At 43.5% G+C, this 25,727-nt stretch overlaps 2 protein-coding genes across 2 annotated transcripts in view; one reads left to right on the forward strand and one right to left on the reverse strand.

Annotated features, from left to right (window-relative positions):
* LOC131681153 (uncharacterized) overlaps positions 1–25,727 on the reverse strand; it is a 1,013,105-nt gene that overhangs the window by 124,866 nt on the left and 862,512 nt on the right. The window lies entirely within an intron of this gene.
* LOC131676085 (uncharacterized protein K02A2.6-like) lies at positions 21,931–22,545 on the forward strand. The gene has a single exon (XM_058955214.1). It carries the CDS (start codon positions 21,931–21,933, stop codon positions 22,543–22,545), a length of 615 nt encoding a protein of 204 aa, XP_058811197.1.

Genomic DNA, 25,727 nt, shown 5'->3' on the forward strand with positions numbered 1-25,727 from the left:
CAAAGTTGAACGCTCCGTGAATTTATTTATTTGACGAAAGTTGACTAAAAGAAAAGGTTTTTTGAACCGTCAATTTTTGTAGTAGTTGTCGGTAAAATGATACGAGAATTCAGCGATTAAAATACTGTCGTCAGTTTTTTTGACGTTTGGGAAAAACCATTAATTAATCACTTGTTTTTTCCCCATTTTATATTAATAACCTTTTGAGTCAATTTTTTAAACTGTTGTAACGGCATTTAATTAGCAAGGGACTGAAAAGTGAAGTATTTTTTTCAATATTAAGAGCCCTAGTACTCAAGTAAGAGCAAGGAGTTGAAGGAAGAAGGTTTAGAAAAGCATGGAATGGGATCATATGAGCAAGCTTAGAGTTTCCCGGCGACTTAACTTTTTGTCTGCTACCGCAGGAGTCAGAATCTTTTGGAATTAGAAATGGGAATCACCTGAGTCTCCGGCATGTTCGGACGAGCGTAAAGTAATTTTGTACTTCATGCTGTCGGAACCGACAAAAAATTAAGACACTTTTCACCACATGTGCCTTGCAGTAGCATTCAATATTGAGGGTACCTTCAGTCATTGTGGTAATTGGTGGACGGTCCGCGAATCGAGTGGAAACCGATTGTGATACCGTGTAGAAGTGGATCAGTTTGCGATGGGAAGCAGAATCTGGAATCATTCGCGAACAGCAGATCATCGTGCTGGTACAGAGAACAGACGTCCATCTTCAGCATTCAACTTGTGTAAAATCTCTAACGGTTTCGAAGGTAGTTGGGATATCCAAACCAGTTGCGCTGCTGTCATGTTTTTTGTGGCAGAGCTCGACAGAATTGACAGCGGTTATTTCTCTACCCAGTCAAACTAGTCCGGAACCGGTTCGGACTTCCAGCATGAATTCCAACTCAAATACATCAACCGATAGAGTCGGAATCGGTTGTTTTCTTTGAGCAAGATTCCATACTGAATCCATTCAGGATTTCGAACCGGTTCCGGAATGGATTTGACGGATAGTTAGGTTGGTGTGGCGGCGCTAGTGTTTATCGTATATTAATTCAAATGTTTACACACGTTTTTTAAATATTTTTGTTCGATCATGGATGTCTGTTCTCTGTGGTGCTGGGAAGAATTAAATGACTACCATCTCCACCAGTTCAACGATCGTTTTCGTCGAGTTCCAAAGCTGCAGATGACGATAGTTAGGAACACGAGGCTAGTTCTCTACTCGACTCGGCATCAATGCCCAATTTCATCTCTGGACAATTAGCGAAGGTTTTCCTCAACCGTTGCGCCGAGGTGGACATTTCCGTTGCAGGAATCGGAATCTTTACTTTCCAATTATCATCACCTCATTTATCACATCAAGAACTACCAGCCCAGGCATGGGAATTTCCGCACATTGGATAAGCAGGTGCAGAGTTTCTAGCGCCATGAACGATTTACCTCGTGATTTCGTGGTTCAGCGTCTACCTACATCCTCCGGATCTTAAATCTCTTAATTACCGAAAAAGATTGGTAAATCGAACTTCAAAAATTTTGGAGCTAGGAAACATTATCCACTGGTCCCGCATATTCCCGAAGAAAGAAGAATTGTACACCGGCACAGTTGTGATTCGACTGGAAGGTACGTCGTATGTCTATTCCGCATCGAAGATTCAGAAGTCAGAAGCCATCGCAGAATATCACTTTCATAGCCTGGAGCGCCATTTGCAACGAGAACTTCCATTAAAGAACTGGTATCACCGCTTCATGGACAAGTATCTATAGCTCGGTCACACGCGAAGGCTCGACGGGGCTCGACCTGTAGATGACGTGAAAACTCATTATGTCCCACTCCAACCCGTTTTCAAGGAGTCGAGTACCACAGCGAAGGTAAGGACGCATCTTTCAAGCCTGTGTTAAGATGTTCGCTGAACGACATGCTTTTGGTTGGATCCGTAGATCAGTAAGAAATGTCAGAATATCCAAAATATCCAGACTCCTGCGGTAGAAGACAAAGGGCTAAGTCGCCGGGAAGCTCTAGATTTGCTCATATGACCCAATTCTTCGCATTTATAAACTTTCTTCCTTCAAATTTTTCTCGAAAAATATTGGCAACCTTGCTTGTGAATACAAGTAATGTTCCGTTTTGAAGTAAACGTGGAGTCTGGTGTGGGCCAAGTCAGCCGGATACTGATGAAACGAAGACAAAACGCAAATACATGACTTACTAAAAATTACTGGATATTAGCACAGAGGACAGACATAAGCTGGAACGATTTCCTGCAAACCTGTGTTAACATTCGAGTAAAAATAAATTACAAATCACCATCGCACTCAATTTCGCATATGCGAATAACCATCGTATCCAAGTTTGTGTGCAAGCTTCCCTATACCGATTGCTGTAAGTTTGCTGGCCTATCGTGGCGCCGGTCAGCGGCAAGTTGCTACTTGTTATTATTTAACAACGACAGTTATTTTCCTTACACGCATTGAAAAGTTGACTTGTATGTCAGTTATCAGTGAACATTATCTTATTCTATCATACATATTTATAGGGACAAGCAAAATGAAATATTACTGAAAAGACAACCCAATTTTGAACAATAAAATAATGCTATCACATCCCTATTTGGGTACAGCAGAACGGTTTCAACGGCACACGAGCGTAAAGAAAAATCTTTATGTCTCTTATAAGCAGCTCAACGAAGCAAAAAAAAAAATCTAAAGGAAAATTTTACTAAAGTTCTTTAGTTTTCTCCCTCCACCCATCGAGCTCTAGCAGTGGAGTAGCTAGGGTGCATGAGACTGGCCCGCAGCAAACACGACTCGACGTTCACCGGGAGCCACCCCAGCAGCGCCCGAAGTGGCACATAAAATATATTTTCACAGTCTCAAAGCATACACCTCACCAATCTTCTTGCCCTGCTGCAGACTTTTTTCCAGGCGCATCAACCCCCCGGAGGGGCCGAAGAAAGAAAGTGCAAATGACGATAGCGCGGCCGACCGATGCCCCTGCAGGGAGACTGATTCAGCACCAGCCAGCAGCCACCGCAAACTGCCGACAGTCAGATGGCTGGTGGCCCGGACCTGTGTTCTCATAAAACTGCAAAAGTACCTACCATTGCTTCTGATAATGGCCAAATTAATTTTTTTAAATGATGATGAGTGATCCTCTTCCTTTACGATCCTTTCCGCCTCGCTAGAGCCTTTTGCCCTCGACTTCTGTGCATAATACTTCATTGTGGCTTTTACATTTCTTTCCGACCTCCTCCCGCCCGTTTTTCCCTGCTGATGCGATTTCTTTTCCGTCCCTGGTGCAGTGGAGCAAGCAAGTTCATGTTCCTTGGGATATCAAAAGTCGTGAAGTTAAATAATGACCACGGTGTAATTTTATCATTCCATGGCTTTTTGATCAGCATGAAAGCAATGCGATAAAGCTTATTTCGTTCTCACTCAGCGGAAACAATTAGCAATTTGCAACCGGTAACTGATTCGTAGCGGGACATAGTAGGCGAAGGAGTAGGAGTGGCACTTGTTAACTAGCTCACAGTAGGCAGACCAATCGAAAGGTTATAAACAACGTTCAGCGACAAACCACCAATCAGAGCAATTTGTCACTTCCGAAAACCTCGAATTCCCATCACACACACACACACCAGCGAAGCGACTGACGGAAAACCGGAATCCTCATCAGCAATCACGGTTGATTAGCAAATTACAGCTGCTACTGCTCGGAGAAACACACGCGGGCCTGCCCTCCTGCAGGAAACACTACCGCAAGAATCGAGAAGACGTCAGATCCAACGTGTTAACTCACAAGTATTCAAATTAGTGCCCCGCAAGTGGTACAGCGCTACTATACTTGGATAACTGTTTCATGTTCCTCTAATTGGGAAAACTGACAGCAGGGGGAAATGGTGAACGTCTTTATCGAGTCGTTTTAGGGAATCGCAGGGCAAACTAAGTTTCAGGGGAAGAGTTCGCGGACCCGTTTTTGGGGAAATAACTTCTAAGATTGAGTTTTGATTTGAGAATGGAATCGGTCGGAATTGCAGGAAGTTTGCGTTGTGCGAGACAGGAGATTTGTGCACGTAATGTGATGAAATGGGAAATAGAATTCTGATGGATTGGCGAAATAGAAAGGGCTCTAATTCTTGCGGGTATGATTTACGAAACTATTGCGAACAGCAACCGAGGACAAACCACTTGGGTTGCCCGCGATGCATGGTGACATGACAAGCGTCAGTGTAACAGCAGCGCTTAAATTGAATTGGACTCTCTGGCTGGATTAGTATTTTTCCGTTTTGACATTTTAATTTGGAGAAAAACAAATTGCTTACACGGCGAATTTCGATGTAAAATATTGTTTGTGGCACTAAAAACTGGATTCTAACCGCACTGCGCACTTACCACTCTCTCATTAAATTCTTCTCATAGACTGGTCAGTTCGACTAGTCTGTCTATGAAAGTACCATCTCTATCACTGGAAATACATGTGTTTTGACAGCTCGCAGTTTTGAGATCACTCGCACTTTGAAAGTGCGCAATATTTCTGAAACTTTGAGAGAGTGGTAGAGTCAAAATGAGTTACGACTTCGTCTCATCAGAATTTGACACTAACTTACGCTGATTTCGTTTTTAGTTCAGAGCTAAGAGAAAAGACGACAACAGGCTTCTTGCTCTTCTTAATTTTCTCGACTTGGCCCTGCCGTAAATCTGAAGACAACAAGCGTTCATCGTTGCCAGATTCCCTTTGAATGCTTTTTACAATTGTCGAAAATAATTGTACCTAAAAGATCGCACCTCTACCAAAAATTTACAATGCTAGCTGCATTTAAAAATTAAATTAAATATTTATTCATGTCTCTCTTAACAATACACGTAACTACTTTTATTCAATTTGCACGAAATGTTGATGTGTATGAAAAGTAGCCAAAATAGATTCAGCAGCACTGTTCTCCATCCCGATTGTAAATATAATGAACGCTCATGACTGGCAAAATGACCAATCAGAAGCTGGTTCAATATTGTGGTTAGGGCTGGATCAAATTAGCTACGCGATTGTCTTCTCATCTCTTACCCAGTTAAGCTCAGCCGGAAATGAACCGGAATTCTGGCTGGTTCCAGTTCGTATTCCGGCTCCAGTGACACAACCGATTCTAGTTAGAATCGGTTGTTGCACTGGAGCCGGAATACGAACTGGAACCAGCCAGAATTCCAGTTCATTTCCGGCTGAACTTTACTGGGTAGGTTCAAAGTTGCTCTAAAGGGCGAACACGAAATTATTACGACACATTGCCCTACTTTTTTACCCCTACTTATGCCCTACTTTTTTACCATTGGGTAAAAATCAATCAAATTTTGCTCACTTTCTCATTGATGTGTATTGTTTACATGCTGTCAAACTCGAAGTCGTGTTTTTCGATTCAACGAAAATGGAGGTGAACCAACGCGAGTCGAGAGAACAAATTCTTTCCAAACACCTGGAATTTCCTGACCTGTCGCACCGGCAGTTGGGAAAAATGGTGAACATTCACCATTCAACCGTCTCCAGAGTATTAAAGCGGTTCCAGGAGCGGACCACGGCAAAGGAGCTGGAAGAAAACCGGGACCGGAGAACAAAACGACGGAGGGAAAGGTGAAGCGGACGATTAAAGCAAATCCCAACGTCTCAAACCGTGATTTGGCTAAAAAGATCGGCATGTCGTAGAGCTACGTCCAGAATGCAAAGAAGAGAGCTGGACTACATACATACAAGGTACAGAGCTTTCCAAACCGCGATGAGCGGCAACAATCGACGGCTAAAACTCGGGCACGGAAGCTCTACGAGAAGATGCTGACAAAATATGGCAGCTGTGTGATGGACGACGAAGCGTATATAAAAGCCGATTTTAAGCAAATTCCGGGGTTGGAGTTTTTTACCGGCAAGAGCAAGTTCTATGTTGACGACAAATTTAAGAAGACGAAAATGTCGAAGTTCGCCTCCAAATATCTCATTTGGCAGGCCATCTGCTCTTGCGGACTAAGGAGTGAGCCTTTCGTGACGAAGGGCACTTTCGTGACGAAGGAAACTGGTACCGGATGACACTGTAAAGACTTTGATGGAGGGCATCAAGCGAAAATGCGTTCAATTTTACACTCAAGGCTCCATCGATTAACTTTTCTTTTGATTTTTGAAGTAAATATATGTATAAAACTACCCTAAAATTTTGGCTTGATTTTAAACATTATAAGAAATTCGCTTGAAACTGTCACATGGATATTGTAAACATTAGAGCGAACCTAGGACAACTCGATTCTAAAACCGAAAACAATATTAGTGACAGGACTAAGGTAGCACCGGATTGACGCTAGCCCTGAAAACGAAAACACTTTGTGTTTCTGGGCATACCCTTAATCTTGCGTGATGCCCCGCATAAACAATGCATATTACATTGGCCTGTCGGAAATACCCTATCTGACACGATTCGATGAAATAGTACAATTTATAGTTATCAAATCGACATGGCACGAGTATGTCGGAAATGAGCAGGAATTCTGGTTGGTTCTAACTAGAATCGGTTGTATCACTGGAGCCGGAATACGAACTAGCACCAGCCAGCGCTCCGGCTTAACTTTACTGGGAAACATCGCAACAACTCCCCTCCCACTAAAACAGAAATAATCAGCACTTCGCCAATTTCTGTCAATCACTAAATCCATTCCCGATGTTAACTTCAAATTGATCCGCCCTTTCCCTCCCCCTGCCATCCAATTACTCCCACTAACGCGGGCAATCTTTCCCGTTGCGGTAACCCGCCGGAGGGCCATTTAGCTTTCACTGTCGCCCAATTTGGCCGACTTATTTTGTCGTGCGCGCTACTTCCTACATACTGATTGCCGATAATAAAACTGTCAGTCTAAATTTAACCTAGAACAAAAACCGTCGACGACGGAAGAAAAATCGCCAACCTCCTATGGCCCCTACCTACCGGCCGTTATCCATTCAGTGTGGAATGTTTCAAATAAATTTAATCCTCCCTTAGCGTTTGGGGGTATCGGAATTGCGAGTGTTTGATAGGTTAGGTGTAGGTTGGAGGTGTAAAGGGCGAACACGAAATTATTGCGACACATTCAACAGGGCATAACTTTTTTACCATTGGGTAAAAATCAACCAAATTTTGCACACTTTCTCATTGATGTGTATTGTTTACATGCTGTCAAACTCGAAGTAGTGTTTTTCGATTCAACGAAAATGGAATTTCCTGACCTGTCGCACCGGCAGTTGGAAAAAATGTTGAACATTCACCATTCAACCGTCTCCAGAGTGTTGATGCGGTTCCAGGAGCGGTTGATGTTGGACCACGGCAAAGGAGCTGGAAGAAAACTGGGACCGGAGAACAAAAAGACGGAGGGAAATGTGAAGCGGATGATTAAAGCAAATCCCAACGTCTCAAGCCGTGATTTGGCTAAAAAGATCGGCATGTCGCAGAGCTACGTCCAGAATGCAAAGAAGAGAGCTGGACTACATACATACAAGGTACAGAACTTCCCAAACCGCGATGAGCGGCAATAATCGACGGCTAAAACTCGGGCACGGAAGCTCTACGAGAAGATGCTGACAAAATATGGCTGCTGTGTGATGGACGACGAAACGTATATATAAGCCGATTTCAAGCAAATTCCGGGGTTGGAGTTTTTCATCGGCAAGAGCAAGTTCTATGTGGACGACAAATTTAAGAAGAAGAAAATGTCGAAGTTCGCCTCCAAATATCTCTTGCGGACTGAGCCTTTCGTGACAAAGGGCACAGTAAATGGCGAGATCTACAAATCTGAGTGCCCCGAGAAGCGCCTTTTGCCGTTCTTGCAGCAGCACGAAGCTCCGCTATTTTGGCCAGATTTGGCATCATGCCACTATTCTAAAAGTGTCCTGGAGTGGTATGAGGCAAATTCTGTCCATTTTGTTCCAAAGGACATGAATCCGCCAAACTGTCCGGAGCTGCGCCTGGGGGAGCAGTACTGGGCAATGATGAAGCGGGAACTTCGGAAGAGCAAGAAGATAGTCAAAGACGAGAAGGACATGTTAAGAAAATGAAAAAAAAAACTTAGAAGCTGGTACCGGATGACACTGTAAAGACTTTGATGGAGGGGATCAAGCGAAAATGCGTTCAATTGTACACTCAAGGCTTCATCGATTAACTTTTCTTTTGATTTTTGAAGTAAATATATGTATAAAACTACCCTAAAATTTTGGTTTGATTTTAAACATTATAAGAAAATTGGCATGACATTTTCGGTGTCGCAATAATTTCGTATTCGCCCTTTACAGTGAATCGGAACAGCATGCCGATTTCTCAACCGATAACCTGTCAGTGCTCGGGAAGGAAGACAGACGGTCGGACAGATGACACTCGGTGAAATTAGGTCTTTATTTGGTGGCTAATAGATCACGGCTGTAAAATTACAACGTCCGGGTTCGGTGAATCGTTGTGGAGCCAGCGATTGACTCCGTTTTGCTGAGGTGGTAGATGCTCAGTATGGAGAGAAAGAGCAAGAAGAATGAAGATTGTGTTCTTTTTTGGATAGATATTTTTGTCCATGGAAATAAATTTACCTTGCGATGAAGATTTATTTGGATTGTTGCTTTTCTCTTGTTGATTGTAGCTGCGGTACAGTTTTGTCATTAAAGGAATGCGCTCTCACAGGTAATACCACAGATAACAGACATATAAGCTAGAACAAACTTTCCTTACAAATTTGTGTAAACATTTAAATGAAAATACGTTGAAAATCACCATCGCATACAGGTTCGCATGCGTGAGTCACCATTGTATCCAAGTTTGCACGCAAGGCCCGTATAGTGATTGCTGGCTGATCGTAGCGCCGGTCAGTGGCAAGTGACTACTTGCTGTTGTCATTTCAAAGCGACACTTTTTTTCTTACACAAGATGAAAACATTACTTGTATATCAGTTCTCAGTGGTAATACTGACACTAAACGGCATTTCTAGGCTTCCATTAGTTATCCTCCAGAGATATGCGGAGATGCCATCTTGAGACAGCGAAACTGTCAAATTCTTGAGTCAGCCGAGCCAATCTATCTGTTTTGGGAGTACTGCTAGATTTTAACAATTGAGTTCTACAAGATGACGACACGATTGAACTCATGGTGAATGGAGTTCATGTTTGACAATTCTCGGTGGTTTGTTTACTTTGTCAGTTGCGTGAGTGCGAGTGCAACGGGTGTTCATCTGTTAAGGCCCATTTACACCCTCGGTGAAAATGAACGTGAACTCGATGCGAACCAAATTGTTTTTTTTTCCAATATCTCACTTATTAGTGCATAGAAATTGATGAAAATGGAACTAAACGATAGTTTATTAATATACTTAGCGAATCCATGCACAATTATTCGATATAATTGAACCAATGTAATAATATTCGTATTCCCCGATCATTTTAAATATTCCACGGTGAAATATGTTCGCAGTGGATATTTCACTTGTTCACCGGGAGTGTAAACGCGACGATGGGCGGAATTGATGCGGAGTGGTGAATATAAATGTCATCGCTGTTCACGGTGAACGTTCACCTTCGAATACCAAATTGCATTCTGACAAACTGTAAACTGCCAGTTGAGCGTGAAATCGGTGTTCGCTGATGAAACTGTTCACGACGTCCTCCACCGTGAACAATGAAAGGTATTCAACACTTGTTCACGTTCATTTTCACGAGAAGTCTAAATAGTGCTTTACATTCGAACTCACGTAACTCCCATGTAAACAAACCACCGAGAATTGTCAAACGAAGTTCTTCCGGCTCATTTTGCGTGGTTATGTCGGTTGGTGTAAAACCTAATGGAATTGAGAGTTGCCATTTTGTCGGCTTTTCTCTCGGCGTATCTCTTATATTGGAGGATAACCTAGGGGCAGATCACTTGTGATGCATTTTTAAAAATCAGCTAAATTAGATGCATTTCTTTCCATCAAAATAGAAATTCGTAATGTATTTTGCGTTGCGTGTAAGACGTCAATACCCTACAAAAAATCAGCCCTACATTCAACAAAACGTCGAACAACGTGAATCAGTGTAGGACGTTTGTTAAATAAAATTTTCTGTGAGGGAGTGCAAAGTTGATGCAAAAATGGAAATTAAATGCATTTTTTCTAATTTGATGCAAATTTGTTATACATTTCTAGAGTGATCTGCCCCTAGAGGATAACTCAGCCTTCTGGCAACATTATACCAACACATGGATTTTGACAGCGACCTACATATATGGGGCGTTATAGCTATAAAGCCCCAAACAAAGAATTATGGTTGGTGCTATGTGTGGGATTAACCGGTGGACACCCAACAGTTAGCAAAATGGATAGGCCAGCACCGATCGATGACGGAATCAACTCGGGGATCTCGCGATAACGAGGAAATAAAACACAACTCGTACCGACTGTTAACAACGTGTTTTATTACTTGGACTGTTACACGGAATGGATTTCATTTTGTTTTGGTTCGCACTTTTTCTCTTCACTGCAGAACTGGTTGCAGCGTAGTGGCGCCGGCTAAATATATTGCCTACACTTGCACAATGTCAACACTCCTCCTCCTCGATATTTTCTCTACTTTTGGTTCGCTATATCCATCAGCCCCATGGCTTCCGCGAACTTTTTTCTGCTTTGCAGGTCCCAACGGCTTCGTGCGGGTGTCGGCCTTCATGTTCCTTTCTCGCACATATCCTTCGTGTAGAACATACGGGAGTCGATGTGCTTCGACCTGCGCGAAACACGCTCCACCTCGATGAAATCAACACAGCAGGACAACAGACCTCAAAAACGACGGACGGGCCGGACTGCTCCCATCTCATCTAAAATGCGCCGTAGCCAACTAAGTGCTTTGCACGCTTCGAAAACTGCGACATATTCAGCTTCCATGCTGGAAAGCAAAACACTGGATTGTCTTCGACTGGCCCAACTAACTGATGGCCCACCAAGAAAAAAAGATATCCTGTGTTGGATTTGTGGTCAGTCGTGTCACCACTCCAATCAGCATCACAGTATCCAGTCAAGCATAACTGTTTTCCACGGTCTGCATACAGCCGCAGCTCACTGCTTCTTGTCTTCCACACGCTTCAGTGCTTGACCACACGCTTCAGTTCACCCCAATCTACCTCTACCGGCTGACTGATCTTCCTGCACAATAGCGCCATACTTGTTGCTACGTCGGGACGGGTATTGAGTGCGACGTAAAGAAGTGCTCCCGCAAGTCTTCGGTAACGTAAGCTCTTTACTTCCTTCACGGCTCCTGTAGTAACCAACATCGATTGGCATGCTGGAACCTTTGGCTTGATCTAGGCCAAATCGCGATATAATTTACTTGATCGAGACAATAAAAGCCGTTTATGTCCTTTGTAACTCGGATACCGAGAAAGTGGTCAATCTCTCCCAACGACTACAGGATTAGCTTCTTCCGCAGCGCGCTTTTAACAATAGTAACTTCCTTTTCGGCCATACCGGCAACGATCATGTCATCGATATACAGCATCAGGTAGACAAGACCTCTTCCTGATGACTGTTTGACGTATAAACAGGGATCCGATCTAGACTGATCGAGACCTAAATTCTTCAACAACTCACTGATCGTACTGTTCCGACTCCTCGCAGCCTGTTTTAGGCTATACAGATTACGTTTCAGTCGGCACACAAGTTTCTCTTGTCCTTTAACGACGAATCCTTTCGGCTGCTGCATACAGATTTCGTCCTGTAGTTGCCCGTGGAGATAAGCTGACTTCACGTCTAGGTGACGTATCACCATCTTCTTATGCCCAGATACCGTCAACACAATTCGCAACGTTGTCTGATTAGCGACAGGAGAGAATGCAGCGTCGTAATCAACGCCGAAACGCTGCAAAAACCGCTGAGCTACCAGGCGTGCTTTGAGCTGTGAAACGTTTCCGAAACTGTCCTCTTTCTTCTTGTAGCTGAACCAACGACCACGTCTTATTCCGCATCAACGAATCAAATTCTTCCATCATTGCGGCTTTCCACAGGTCCTGCTTGGAACTGTTAACAGCCTCTTCGTAAGTTTTGGGCTCACCTTCAACTGCAATAGCTACATTCACCTCGTAATCTTTAAACCTTTTCGGGAGGACTGCACGCGTGATTCGCTTCGGAGTCTGCTGTTGCCCACCGACTGCCCCTTCTTCTTTCGGATCGTAAATCTCCGGATCAGACTCCTCTTGAAGTCCAGATTCTACTCCTTCGCGTTGCTTTAGTTTGTGTGGACTTTCAACCTCCGTAGGTTCTTTTCCACTTTCAACATCAAGCTCTACTAATTGTTCGTTGCAATCAGGAACTGAACCGCGCTGATTGTGCGATCCATCCCCCAGCTCGATGAATCTAGTATCCCGGCTTATTTTTATTTCATCATTCTCCGGATCCAGAAAACTGAACGCCTTCCTATCATCGCAATAACCAACAAACAACAGCTTACGAGCCTTACTGTCAAGCTTGCTTCGTTTTACGTCGGGAACGTGAGCATACGCTGGGGTCCCGAAAACACGAAGATTCTTCAACGAAGGCTTGCTACCGAACCACTTCTCAAATGGCGTCGATTCGACAGATCGCGACGGCAACCGGTTTTGGACATACCCAGCGGCCATGATAGACTCGCCTCAATACTTTTTGGTTAGCTCTGCGTCCAATACCATAGAGCCCTGGATGCCCTCTCGCCCATAGAACTCTTTCAACTCTTATTGGCATATTCACCCTCACCATCTGGTTTTTGTCTGAGCAAAAAAACCACGGTATATCGACTATCCCGATCTCCTTGGACAAATCAACCTCTACGCCCCAACCCGTGTTCTTCGCCCTCGGACATTACTACACATCGAAATGCGAAACACCAACTACGCTGCTAATAGTCCGATTTTGGCGATGGTTCGTCGCTTCAACGAGCTTGCCGAGCACTTTGACCTCAATTATAATTCATCACAATTTCGTCACCGTTTGCTGTTACATTAGGTTAATTATTTTTAGTTTAGTTCATTAAGACTTAGTGTCAGATGAACACAAATTTTAAATACAAATACAAATACTAAAGTCGTCGATGAGGGTCATTCTAACTAGATACGGTTTTATCACTGGAGCCGGAATACGAACTAGAACCAACCAGCGCTCCGGTTCATTTTCCGGCAGAACTTTTTGGCTATTCTCACAGTCACAGTATGGATTCCAACTCAAATGCAACAACCGATTCCGTAACCAGAATCCAGGGAAGTGTCGATTTCCTGAATCATGTAGTATCCTAACATCCGGCAAAATGCTTGAATATTGTGCATAGCGCCAAAAATAATTGTTTGTTTGTGGCTTTGTAGCTATATCGCTCATTTGTGTAGGTCGCTGTCAAACTCCATATGTTGGTATATGGTTGCAAGATCCAGCCACTCTTCAATGGAACACGGTTTAATGACTGGGGTAGGCGGGGTCAATCTATGGACGTAAGGATAAAAGAAAAGAAGCTAAATTTTTAGGGCCAATTTGGGCTATTGCTATTGTGACACTAGGAAGAATACGCTTCAAAGGATTCAGAACAAAATTCTGAAAATTGATAAGTTCCCGAGCTTTCGATCGAAGCAGATAATTTTCTTTCGCTGTGAACAGTGTATATAGTTAAAAAAGTAAAGCGAAGGCCAACCTTCGTCTGAGACAGAGACATTGTTTGCCGGAGTCCGGCTAGTGATGACGAACGGACGCCGCTGAAGAAGCTGAGTATTAGTTTACTCTTTTTACGTGTTTACCTTTTTACCGTTCCTTAATATATTCTATTCCCTATATAACCTCGTACCTAAATGGCCGAGGATAAGAACAATTTGGATCTCATTGATAGTCCCCTGGATACTACACTGGATATAGCTGATGTTCCCAAAACCACTCCCTCTACTGATTCTTCCAATATTTCTCGCATAAAAAATATCCAGACAGTTCTAATGGACCATGGGTGATAAGGTAGTGAATGAGCTCGACTAGGCAAACCAGATTGCTTGCTGCGAGTGTTTTACGAAGCAATTTAGGATATACGTACCTGCTATGGTCGTAGAGATCGATGGAGTCGTCGCCGAATCGGGTCTGAAATGTGCAGACCAGTTGAAGTACGGGATTGGTTGCTTTAAGGATCTTCAACAACGTGGGAATACAGGAATAGGAGAAATCTTGCCTCCCTTAGACTACCTCGTAAGGGTGCCAAGGTGTGAATAAATCCAACGGAAGTGATGCCCTATAGTCGAAGCAAAATGTTCCAGGACTTCGAAAGAAACACCGTTTTCGATGGCGGAGTTCTCACTTGCTCTCTTACCACGCAACAATAAAGGGCGAACACGAAATTATTGCGACACCGAAAATGTCATGCCAATTTTCTTATAATGTTTAAAATCAAACCAAAATTTTAGGGTAGTTTTATACATATATTTACTTCAAAAATCAAAAGAAAAGTTAATCGATGGAGCCTTGAGTGTGAAATTGAACGCATTTTCGCTTGATGCCCTCCATCAAAGTCTTTACAGTGTCATCCGGTACCAGTTTCTCAGTTTTTTTTCATTTTCTTAACATGTCCTTCTCGCCTTGACTGTCTTCTTGCTCTTCCGAAGTTCCCGCTTCATCATTGCCCAGTACTGCTCCACCGGGCGCAGCTCCGGACAGTTTGGCGGATTCATGTCCTTTGGAACAAAATGGACAGAATTGGCCTCATACCACTCCAGGACACTTTTAGAATAGTGGCATGATGCCAAATCTGGCCAAAAAAGCGGAGCTTCGTCGTGCTGCTGCAAGAACGGCAAAAGGCGCTTCTCGAGGCACTCAGATTTGTAGATCTCGCCATTTACTGTGCCCTTTGTCACGAAAGGCTCACTCCTCAGTTCGCAAGAGCAGATGGCCTGCCAAATGAGATATTTGGAGGCGAACTTCGACATTTTCTTCTTCTTAAATTTGTCGTCCACATAGAACTTGCTCTTGCCAGTGAAAAACTCCAACCACGGAATATGCTTAAAATCGGCTTTTATATACGTTTCGTCGTCCATCACACAGCAGCCATATTTTGTCAGCATCTTCTCCTAGAGCTTCCGTGCCCGAGTTTTAGCCGTCGATTGTTGCCGCTCATCGCGGTTTGGGAAGTTCTGTACCTTGTATGTATGTAGTCCAGCTCTCTTCTTTGCATTCTTGGCGTAGCTCTGCGACATGCCGATTTTTTTAGCCAAATCGCGGCTTGAGACGTTGGGATTTGCTTTAACATGTTTGGAAAGAATTTGTTCTCTCGACTCGCGTTGGTTCACCTCCATTTTCGTTGAATCGAAAACCACGACTTCGAGTTTGACAGCATGTAAACAATACACATCAATGAGAAAGTGTGCAAAATTTGGTTGATTTTTACCCAATGGTAAAAAGTTATGCCCTGTTGAATGTGTCGCAATAATTTCGTGTTCGCCCTTTAATGCCAAACTTACTGGAGAATTTAAAGGCGCTTGTTGAATTTAAGTCTGGTTATATAATTGTGGCATAAAGTATCTAATGTTTAATAATTTTTTTTGAAGCAGTTAAATGACTTGGACATGATAAAGTGTCAAAAATGGCGTCCAAAACGGCGGCTTTCTCGGAACAAGATTTTTCGAATCTGCAGGCATTCTCGTTTTTGAACCATTCAACCAATCAACTTCGAGTTTTGCCTGCCTAAAAGAAGACAACATTCTTGGGTGCTGTAACCTACAAAATCGCAATATTTTGATCATTAACGATTTTTTACAGCCGGCCAAAGTGGAAAAATCATGCGAAAAAACGATATTTTATTTTCAATTGGCCACTATTTTGTTTCTATATCGAATCTTTTCATGATTTTTAGCTTGGGGCGCCTACGGCCTACGGAATGTAATCTTCAAGATCGTTTTTGTTTGGTGCTTGTAGACGACGAATAGCGACCTATATCGTGCCCGCAGATGAGGTCTGTTTTCAAAACACCTTTTGCTAGAGCCGCATTTTGGACGCCATTTTCGACACGTTGCACTCAGTTTACATCGCAGAATTGGTTACTATTTAGTATACCCTTGGGATCATCGACATTTTGCCCACAGATCACTATTTCATCATTTCGGACAGCTTCAGCTCCATCGAAGTTTTTCGTGCGACGAAGCCTAAAAAGCAATTCCCGTATTTTTTGGGGAAGATACGTGTACGTTATCTGAAAATTCTTACCAGATTACATTCGTTTAGATCCCCTTTCATTGGTCTATTCCGGGTAATGAAAAGACCGACTCTTAAGCGAAAGTAGGTGCATCAGGTGGTCCAATTAGCTCCAGCAAATTTTTCAGTATCTGTCGTCAGAGGACATTCAACAGTTGACAAATTTCGTGGAGCAATGGGGAACTTGAACGATGGCAACATTATATTATCCCGAATGTATCAACGAAGTCTCGGCTTCTTCATTGCATTCGAGTAATGTCCCGGCTCATGTCCAACCACTATACGTTGGATGCACATTTGTGCCGTATTGGGCTTGGAGTGAGTAGTATGTGTACTTGTGATGAGGGTTATTGCGACATCGAGCACGTTGTCTGGGCGTGATCCGGATATTGTGACGCCAGGTCTCAGTTAAAGGATTCCCTTTAAGCACGAGGTAGACCACCCAATGTCCCAGTTTGGGATATGCTGGCAAATTGCGATCTCCCCTATATGCCCCTTATTTATATTTTTATAAAAACGATAAACGACGATATTTATAAGGGATATATAAGGGGAGCTAACAGTTTTCCAGTGCATTCAAAAACCGGAACCAAAGGTGATCTTCCTTGGCCTGAAATGGGTCCATTCATTGAAGCATGACGCAACAATACTCGGAGCACGACCAGTCTACATGCTTTCCATAGGCGATTTCAGCCCGGTGATAAAGGGGGTACGCCTTCATAAAAAATATATCTAATTCAGTATTTGGAAATTGGAACTTCGAGGTTGGAAAACCCAAGTAGCAGTTACAGTTTTATAGCACACTACAGTTGCATTCTAAGTTTTAAGAAGATCTTCAAGAGTACCATAACGTTGATAACACCACAGTTCTTACTAAGGAAGGCTTTCTCTGGCATGCGTGGAGAGCGTGAAACGTGCACTCTTTTTTCACGTTTAGAGCCACCGTCCAAGGCTCCAAGACCAACTTTGAAGCGAATCAAGCAAGCTTGAAACTTGCATTATTTCTGTGAGGGTTGCCGCCAGCACGACTATTCGCGTAACGCACTGGTAACGCACGAGGCCAGTAATCGTCAGTCTATATATGTAGTGTCTCATGTTAGCGCGCTCCCACTGACAAGGCCTATTTGATTGCTGAATCTCTTGGAGGTAAGTTGGGCTTGCGGTTAAATCGGTAAGGATTGCTTGTTGGGTGATTCCCGATGAGATTCGGATTTACACACTTTCCGCGATAGAATTTCTTTTTGGAACCACCTTTTTTGATATCGCGGTCGTTCGTCCAATCAGTGTTCCGTGTGAAATCTTACGGACCATCGATTAATTCCACTGTCAGAAAACTCCACGTTAGAGTAGGAAAAATTCTCCGCCGAGAACTATTCCGAGTAGTACGTAGCAAATCACCGGCTTGAGTCCTCGGGTCACCCGGAAGCAATCCTCCATCCGGTATCGTTGAACCGACCTCGGATCTCTACCGGGCAACTTCGAAGCAAGAATAACGGTTTCGGGAGACATTCTTTCGTCGGGAATTCTCCACCGCGGTAGGCTACTTCCACCGTTGAGGACTACGCCGAGTAGCATCGATCGTAGCAAATCACCAGTTTTGGGCCGTCGGGGAACCAGTGAACCGGAAGCCACCCTACTGCCTAGTATCCATGGTTTTGCCTTTCACTTGCATTAAGTATTGTTGTCAAGAACGAAGAGAGATACTTGAGTTAGACAAACTTCTCCGTTCAACAAAGATCTTTTAAGGCCAAAACTACAGACACTTTATACACAGACTAGCGAAGTGTCAAAAAATGCAGCCAAACGGACTCAAAAAGTGCAGCCAAACGAGTATGAGGGTTTTGAGAGGGGAAGTACAAGAGGAAGCCCATGCAAAGCTTATGGGAGCTTCCGTGATGCCAGTTTACAATCATGGTTGCTAGTTTTACTGTTTTTCTCTTCGCTAGTCTGTTATATAAAGTGTCTGTAGCCAAAACTAAGTATATACAACTTAAATTTAATTTAGCATAAAAATCCAGCAATGAGCTGTGATTTTTGCCGTGCTTTACATTACTTTTAACGCGATTTCCCTATATTTATCTTACACTGTTTTCGCTTGATCCCGGATCTGAGTCAAGTTCTAAACTAACCCAGTTAATACATTTTGACATTATTGGGGTTAGAACCTATCTCAGTCCGCATCAACCCGAAAAAGACCCAAAATTGAGAGAAAACCCCAATTTAGGGAACATTTTCGCATCCGTGACGATAGATGTTCAAAAGATGTATCACCGGCTATGAGTAATAAAATTACAACTGTGGCTGGCAAAAGGCCATGGACCTCCGTTTCGTCGTATGAGTAACCAGAAAGAAGGTAAAATTTGATTATTTTCGCAATGTGATTATGCTTTTTTCCGTTTTTCCTGACATCGCACAGCCCCTTTGATAGGGTGCAAACTTCAAATGATGGACGAGTGCGTTCCTTTTTTTTGCTCCAAACCCAATTCTAAGAAGCCCAGGACTAATGCCCTAATGTTCCTTCAGGATCCAAAATTAGCGGATTACTTTTCCGTAATTTGATTAAACAATCGTCCCATTTATGACCATTGCATTGGCCACGCTTGACGATCATTTCTGTGGAATTTCCAACAAATGGCTAATTTTGCTTGGGCTGCTTGCTTTGCATGCTGGCAAATCCTGGGATCCGCACATACCTCCACATCAGTTGGCTTCCGAGAAATTAAAATAATTAAAATTAGCGCTCATTGTAGCCCTGATGCTGCTCGGGAGCGCTCGGTCCGGCGCTTCTGTTGGCTTTTGCTCGGAGCTCAGAGTATGCGGGTGCGGGATCTATCTATCTACACATATTTATATGGAACACTGACTAAATGTTGCAACTGCCGGAAGGTGGAAGAAATTTAAATGTGGAAATAGTAGTTCGTAGCTTCCTTCGACTAAAAGCTACGGGTGGTTAGTTGTAGATCGGTTCTGTGTCTCTGTGTGTGTGCGTATGTTTGAAAGCTATGTATGAAGGGACAGAATAATATGCGAAAGAAAATTAACTTTCATAATTTATAACTATTCGTTGAACAGCTCACTTCGGTTCGCGTTATGCTACTGGAGGAGGAAGTGGAACCTGTCAAGCAGCGCCGCTTTGCTGAGCCTGGTGTTTTCGGATAGCCAGGAGCGGATCTGGGCTTTGTATGAAAACCTGGGGACATCGAACAGATGAAGGGGCGCTGGCATAGTTTAATAGAAATGATGAAAATTTTGTCGAACTATTTTAGACCTACATTGGATATCTGATCTTTAAAATATGCCTACTGAGATTTCGTATTCTACACTACCGCCATCGCCTTAAGATAAGATAACCCAATACAAATATATTTCTATTTGGTTTAATTGTCGGTTGCTGCGGACACTGGTAAACAATGCAATGCTTCATCAATTGTTTGACCGCTTGTTCTGTGCGGGTCAACAACTCGAAAATTTATTGCCCGGGGACGAAAAATGGATTGTTTACACAACAATATTTATAATTAAATTTCAAGCTCCATTTCTAGTTAATTTAACAGCAAAACATGCTGAAAATTAACTATTTTTCTGTTCAATTAAACCTTATGCTATTGCTATTCATGACATCTGTTATTAAATCAACCAATAATAATGTTATAGTTTGTCTATACATACATACGTCATAAAGCTACGATTGAAGCAACCAGAAAACGCTGAAAACAAAAATTTAAAATGATAGCGCGTAATAATGTGTTTGTTACTGGATGGTACTTTGTTATTTTCAACGCTTGCCTTAAAGTAGGTACGTGCTATTTATAAAATGTTCTGTGGTACGTTTATTTGGGCGAATAGACGATATTATTATTGTTGGCAGGGCCTCTTGTCACCACTCAACTTCATATATAGACTCTTCAACTGACAGCCGTCAGTGTGACAGACGCCGTCGCAGGTAGTAGTGACCGGAGATGCTTTCATCAATACTTTAGTTGCGAGTGCAAGCATGCAACGGAAGTTGCTCGAAGCATTTTATATTTGTTAAATTAATAAAGTATTTTATATATTATCATTTGCGTCTCGTCATAAATACACCGCTCCAATATCACAACAGTGGCGACGATTCGGTTGTAAAATTCGTACCGGGAATCATCCAGATAGTAAGCAGTTCAACGAATCAGTCAAGAACGGAAAATTTTGCATATGGCAACCAACGGAGGATCAGTTCCTGTACCAGGTGCTGGGAACCAGCTGCTGCAGCAGACCAGTCTTTCGGAAGTGGTTGTAAGCATCCTCACCAACCAGCAGGCACTTATGACAAAATGTCACAGCAGTCGACCGCCACGCAGGAAGTCATCAAGAACTTGTCTCGTTATGAGGTTATATTGGATTCCCTTTCCAGCAATATGGTGGAATTCATATATGACAAAGACAATGGGCACACGTTCGACGCATGGTTTTCCCGCTATACTGATCTTTTTGCAAAGTCGCCGGAAAACTGGATGACGCTGCAAAGCTACGACTTTTGCTACGAAAAATGAGCCCACAAGACCACGAGCGTTACAACAGCTTCATTCTACCAAAACTTGCTCGTGAGTGGACCTTTGTCGAAACCGTCGAAAGTTGAAAGCTGTATGGAGCCACAGTGTCTACTTTTCGCCGGCGTTACAATTGCCTATAGACAACCAAGGAGGATGATGAAGATTATCTTGCCTACTCGTGCAAGGTAAACAAATCCTGTGTTGACTTCAAACTTTCGGAGCTGACAGAGGAGCAGTTTAAATGCCTCATTTACATCTGCGGTCTCAAATCAAACAAGGAGGCAGAGATCCGGATGCGGCTCATCAATAAACTGAACGAAACAGCAGATCTTACCCTTCAGCAAGTCGTTGAGCAGTGCAACAACCTTGTGAACTTAAAGCAGGATACCGTGCTGGCGGAGCACCCGTCCACAGTTAATTATGTGACACACAAGCCTTCATCGAATCAAACGCACCAATCAATCGGTGCTAGCAGCGATCGTGAGCGGCCACGGACTCCTTGCTGGTCGTGCGGCGGAATGCATTTCAAAAAGGACTGCCGATTTCGCGACCACTTTTGCACATCTTTCAAAAAGCTGCCGACGAAGAAAAAGAAGCAACGTGAGTAGTCAGCAAAAACAGTGACAGAAAGTCAGCCAAGGTCGGAAAGGGACCATTCATAAATTACGTAACGCTTTTAGGGGGGGGAGGTGGTTCGACAAGTTGTTACATATTGTGACACAGGGGGGAGGGGGAGTAAGCTAGATCGTTACGTAACATGTTTTCCCCCAGGAAAAATTTTTTTTTTCAAGAAATTCGTTACGTATTAGGGGAGGGGGGGATAAAGAAATTTGTGACAATTTGTTACATGGGGGGAGGAGGGAGTCAATTTTGGGCAATTTTTGCGTTACGTAATTTATGAATGGTCCCAAATTCGTTGGTGGTGCGATATATCCATCATCTCGCATAAGTCGTGGATTCGGATCGGTCGTCCGCTGGTTAAACCCGCATTTTGCCAGGCCAAAACGGCATCTGGGGAGCCGCTGATTCTCGTCTGACGTCACCAGAGAGGGTGAGTTTTTTGTCGCTGCTCCAAATGTCAACCTCAAAATTTTAGGAATTGACATGATGGACCTGTTTAATTTGTGGAATCAGCCAATTACGTCATTCAGCAATCACATCGGCACTCCAAAGACGTAAGGTGTGGCAGAACTACAGGATCGGTTTCCCAATGTTTTTATTCACCAAATGGGTCTGTGTAACAAGACTACAGTGCAGCTCATGCTAAAGGGAAACCCCAAACCAGTGTTTCGTCCAAAACGACCGGTTGCCTACAGTATGAAGAGCGTCGTAGAAGACAAACTAAACCAGTTGGAAAGCTTTGGGAGTATAAAGAAGGTCGACTGGGCCGCACCTATTGTCGTCGTGCGAAAACCCAATGAATCTGTTCGGATCTGTGCGGATTTTTCGACTGGTCTAAATGCGGTACTTGAACCGAACAATTACCCTCTGCCCCTACCGGAAGACATTTTTACCAAGATGGCAGACTGTCGGATTTTCAGTCACATCGATTTATCCGATGCGTACCTTCAAGTACAAGTGGACGAAGGCAGCCCACCGCTTCTCATCATCAACACACACCGAGGCCTATTTCAGTTTACCCGGCTGTCACCCGGTATTAAAGCAGCACCGGGTGTCTTTAAACAGTTGATGGACACAATGCTTGCTGGACTTGAGTGCACTACTGATTATTTGGATGACATTTTGGTGGGAGGCCGTACGGAAGAGGAACATCAACACAACCTGCAGCTTGTTCTCGAACGCTTGCGAGATTACGGCTTCACTGTGCGCATCGAAAAATGATCCTTCAATATGCGCCAGGTTAAGTACCTGGGTCGAATTCTCGATGCTAACGGTATACGACCGGATCCAGAGAAACTGGCAGCGATTGTCAACATACCGCCTCCGCACGACATCTCAACATTGCGCGCGTACCTAGGTGCTGTGAACTATTACGGCCCATGGATCAATTGCTCAAAGCTGGTAGAAAGTTCGTGTGGTCGCCAGAGTGTCAGAAATTATTCGATCGATTCCGTGAATTTCTCCAATCACCGTTTGTTGCTGACGCACTACAGCCCCAAATTGGAAATCATTGTGTCGGCAGATGCGTCAAACATCGGGCTGGTCGCCCGTATCGCACATAAGTTTCCCGATGGATCCGTAAAGGCCATTTGTCACGTGGCCTGACAGCTTCTGAAAGCAACTACAGTCACATCGAGAAGGAAGGATAAGCGCTGGTATTTGCAGTGACGCGATTCCATAGGATGATCTTCGGTCGTCGGTTAACTCTGGAGACCGATCACAAACCGCTTTTAGCAATCTTCGGATCAAAAAAGGGCATCCTCGTCTACACAGCCAACCGTCTGCAGCGATGGGCCATAACGCTACTGCTATACGATTTTACCATCCGCTACGTGCACACGGATAGTTTTGGCCATGCTGACGTACTATCACGCCTAATGAATCGTCACGTGCGGCCACAGGAGGAATTTGTAATTGCCACTCTCGAACTGGAACAAAGTATATGGATCATTATTAAGGTTCAACTGAGAAAGCTTGGAAAAGCGGCCATGTTGGAAAACGAAAAAAGCAGTTTTTTCTCACACCGTTGGAAAAATCTTCATGAAAATGAATCAATGTATTCGAGGCATTGGTATAGTACTAATGATTGATTTTCATGAAGATTTTTCCAACAGTGTGGGAAAAAACTGCTTTTTTCGTTTTCCAAGATGGCCGCTTTTTCGTGCTTTCTCAGTTGAACCTTAACGAGTGATTACAGGCTTTTCCGCTTTCGTTTAACGAGATCAAGAGCAGAACGAAATCAGATGACATACAACAGCAAGTATTTCTGATCGTGAAGTACAGCAATTCTATCTGCGACGGGATGGACTGTCCGTAGTGGCTGGACGTCTCATGTATGGTGAGACATTGGTAGTGCCACCCTGTTCCAGAAGACGCGTACTCCATCAATTACATACGGGTCACCCGGGAGTCGAGCGCATGCGGTCGATTTCACGGCAGTACGTTTATTGGCCGAACATAGATGATGACGTTGCAAAACTCGTCCGATCCTGTAACGAATGTGCCAGTCCTGGCCAGCGCCGGAAAAACCATTGCAGCGACTGCACCTCGACTACGCAGGGCCAATCGATAGGCAGTATTATCTGGTTGATTCGTACTCGAAATGGCCAGGAGTCGTGCGCACCAAGGATATTACCACAACAGCAACGTTGCGCATTCTTCGAGGAATCTTCGCCCGACACAGGCAGCCGTAAACGCTTGTTACGGACAACGGGCCTCAGTTAACTAGTGTCCAGTTCGAAACTGTCTGCGATAGCAACGGTATCACCCACCTAAAAACTGCACCTTTTCATTCGCAGTCAAACGGATTGGCGGAGAGATTTGTCGACACGTTTAAAAGGTCCATCAAAAAGATCACCGCAGGGCGGGAAACTCTCGATGCTGCAATCGACACCTTTCTTCTCTGCTATCGTTCAACGCCGTGTCACAATGCACCTGGTGGAAAATCTCCCGCTGAACATGTCTTTGGTAGACCAGTGCGCACATCGTCAGAATTATTACATCCGCCAACTCCATCGCACAAGATCCAGAATTCTGGTCAAGAAAAACAGTTCAACTGGAAGCACGGAGCCAAGGAACGGAACTACAACTTATAAGTTTTTATGGACACCGCAATATATTTATTTCGTAGACTTGATGATTTTTCACGGTGAAAATTTTCACCGAGAAAAATCACCAAGTCCACTAAATAAAATAGGAACTACAACTTCCAAGATCTGGTCTGAATCAAGGTTTGTCGGAACAATAAGTAGAGCTGGTAATCAGGAACAGTGATCGAGCGATAAGGTAGTGTTATGTATAACATCTGGCTGCTATCGAAACATGATCTCATCAGATCACACTGCAACCAAATGAAGACTCAGTAAGAAGTTGAGCATGAGGAACAAACAGCAGAAGCAGTGAAAAGTCCACAAGTGCCACTAGCTAACCTCTTGTACGGTTGTCGACCGAACTTATGGAGAACGTTGATGCAAACGTACACCTCGTAACAACCCACAGCAAGAATCGATTCATACTCGCCAGTCTTCCAGACTTCGAAGATCGCCAGTGAGGTATAAACCGTATCACCTTTACTAAAGGAGGGAGGTGTTGGCAGGACCTCTTGTCACCACTCAACTTCATAGACTCTCCAACTGACAACCGTCAGTGTGACAGACGCCTTCGCAGGTAGAATTCCTTAATATCGGTAGGGTCACTAAAAGTTTATCGGTAGTTATCGGTAGGCCGGGTTGTTGTCCCAAAAACGTAGTGTTGACATAGAATTGTAAAATACTGAAAACACAGATCTCAGACCAAATCCAACCCAAAAAATGAATGTTGAGTAGGATGTGTCCAAAATCAATAAAAATCGGTAGTTTTCGGTAGGGATAAGAAACTATCAGTAGTTTTGCCTTGGTCGTCTGTGAATCGGTAGGGAAGACCAAAATCGGAAGGACTACCGATAAATCGGTAGGTCTGGCCACCCTGGTGGTGACCGGAGATGACGCCGCTCCAATATCACAACAATTTTAATCTAGACAAACATGTCAAAAGGCCCTAAGTGCAAATGATAGCCTCTTTTTGTTTACTGTCTCTTCTGTTAATAACTCGACCTTTTTTACTTAACCTTCTTAACTTATAGCCGAATGTTTGCCAAAATTAGTCTTTCGATATCTTCTAAAACAATGCTGGAAAGTTTTATGTTTTCTCTAATAATCGAAAAAGAAAATAAACAAAGAGGAGCCCAACTCCTACCAGCAAAAGGCAAAAGATTCTTCACAGTTCCTTTCGATCATGTCCATATGAGCCTGCCTATTCCTAGTTTTCCGTTTTAAGTTTATAACTGCTTCGTTTCAGAATACCTATCCGTTTTTCAATTTCATTGCTTTCGTTTTTTTTAGTCATAAATTTGCCGAAAATGTCAA

The sequence above is a fragment of the Topomyia yanbarensis genome, chromosome 1, assembly GCF_030247195.1.
Source record: "Topomyia yanbarensis strain Yona2022 chromosome 1, ASM3024719v1, whole genome shotgun sequence".
NCBI classification, from domain to species: Eukaryota; Metazoa; Arthropoda; class Insecta; order Diptera; family Culicidae; genus Topomyia; species Topomyia yanbarensis.